This window comes from Pteropus vampyrus, unplaced genomic scaffold (genome assembly GCF_000151845.1).
Source record: "Pteropus vampyrus isolate Shadow unplaced genomic scaffold, Pvam_2.0 Scaffold632, whole genome shotgun sequence".
Lineage (NCBI taxonomy): Eukaryota > Metazoa > Chordata > Mammalia > Chiroptera > Pteropodidae > Pteropus > Pteropus vampyrus.
Genome location: NW_011889413.1, coordinates 256,883 through 257,888, shown reverse-complemented (window position 1 = coordinate 257,888; position 1,006 = coordinate 256,883). Strand labels below are relative to the sequence as shown.

The window sequence follows — 1,006 nt, the reverse complement described above, 5'->3', positions numbered from 1 at the left end:
CACCTCTGCCAGGTCCTAGGGAGAGGCCCAAGGGGCTCAGGCGAGCCAGCAAGGACACCGCCTCGGCCTGCACCGAGCTTATGACCACATGGCCTGGCTCCGTGCCTAAGGGCACTGGAGGGCGTCACAGAGCCACCGAGTTCTCCCAGGACACCCCGTCCAGGGCAGAAATCCTGTCTAGACCCTGTCACTGGACACCGTTAGAATGACTGTCACACAGGGTTGACTACGCTCCTTCTAGAAAGGGTCCGGCTAACAGACTGGAGGACCCTTCTGCAGAGCACAGGCAAGCGTGCCGCCTGCTCCGGGGCGACCGTTCAGGCCGCCAGTGTCTGCGGCCATGCTTCACCGTCCACCTCAGTGCTCCTGGGACCCCTGGCTGGGGCTGTGCCTAGTGCCCGTCCAAGCGGTAAGCAGTGAGACCGAGTCCCACAAGCCATGTCGTAGACAGGCCCTGCTCAACCCCAGGGACACGCCTGTCAGTGGGCACGTGGTGCTCCGCGTGCTCCCCACGTCCCTAGTCAATACATCCCTGGCTTCGAAGAGCATGTCGTGGGGGCGCGGGGTGGCACTGGGATGGGACAGTCACAGTCACATCTGCACTGGAAGCACCTGACGCAGGGCAGCACTTACTTCGCCGACTGCAATGGGTCCGTAAAAACCCTTCAGCTCGTCCTCCCGAGTTTCGACTAGGACTTTTCAGAGACAAGGGCGACATGCTAGAGACCCGCGCGTCGTCCCTGCCCTCGGAGCCTCGGGCTCCTTGTGTGAGACACAGGCTTGAGCCTGCAGGCCAGGTCCCAGACTGAGACCTGCCATAGCTGGCTCGGAACGTTCTAGAGCACACGCACAACCCCATTGGTGGGCCCGCTCCGCAGACGCGGGCACCCTGCACACGACGCGCCCTTCGTAGGCCGGCCTGCAGACCTCACCTCGTCGGAGTACGTGGGCACCGGCTGAGCAGGAAGCAGCTCGGGGGGCATGGAGGGCGGCCCGGGGGGCGGGA

The 1,006-nt window shown here is 64.2% G+C and overlaps 1 protein-coding gene across 1 annotated transcript in view; it reads right to left on the bottom strand.

Moving 5' to 3' along the window:
- The window catches only part of MCM3AP (minichromosome maintenance complex component 3 associated protein), a 44,179-nt gene that overhangs the window by 29,593 nt on the left and 13,580 nt on the right, over window positions 1–1,006 (bottom strand). The window contains exon 12 of the mRNA XM_023525812.1: window positions 933–1,006. This exon is cut by the window's right edge and continues 287 nt beyond it. Within this exon, the coding sequence (XP_023381580.1) occupies window positions 933–1,006 (74 nt within the window). The remainder of the gene's footprint in view (window positions 1–932) is intronic.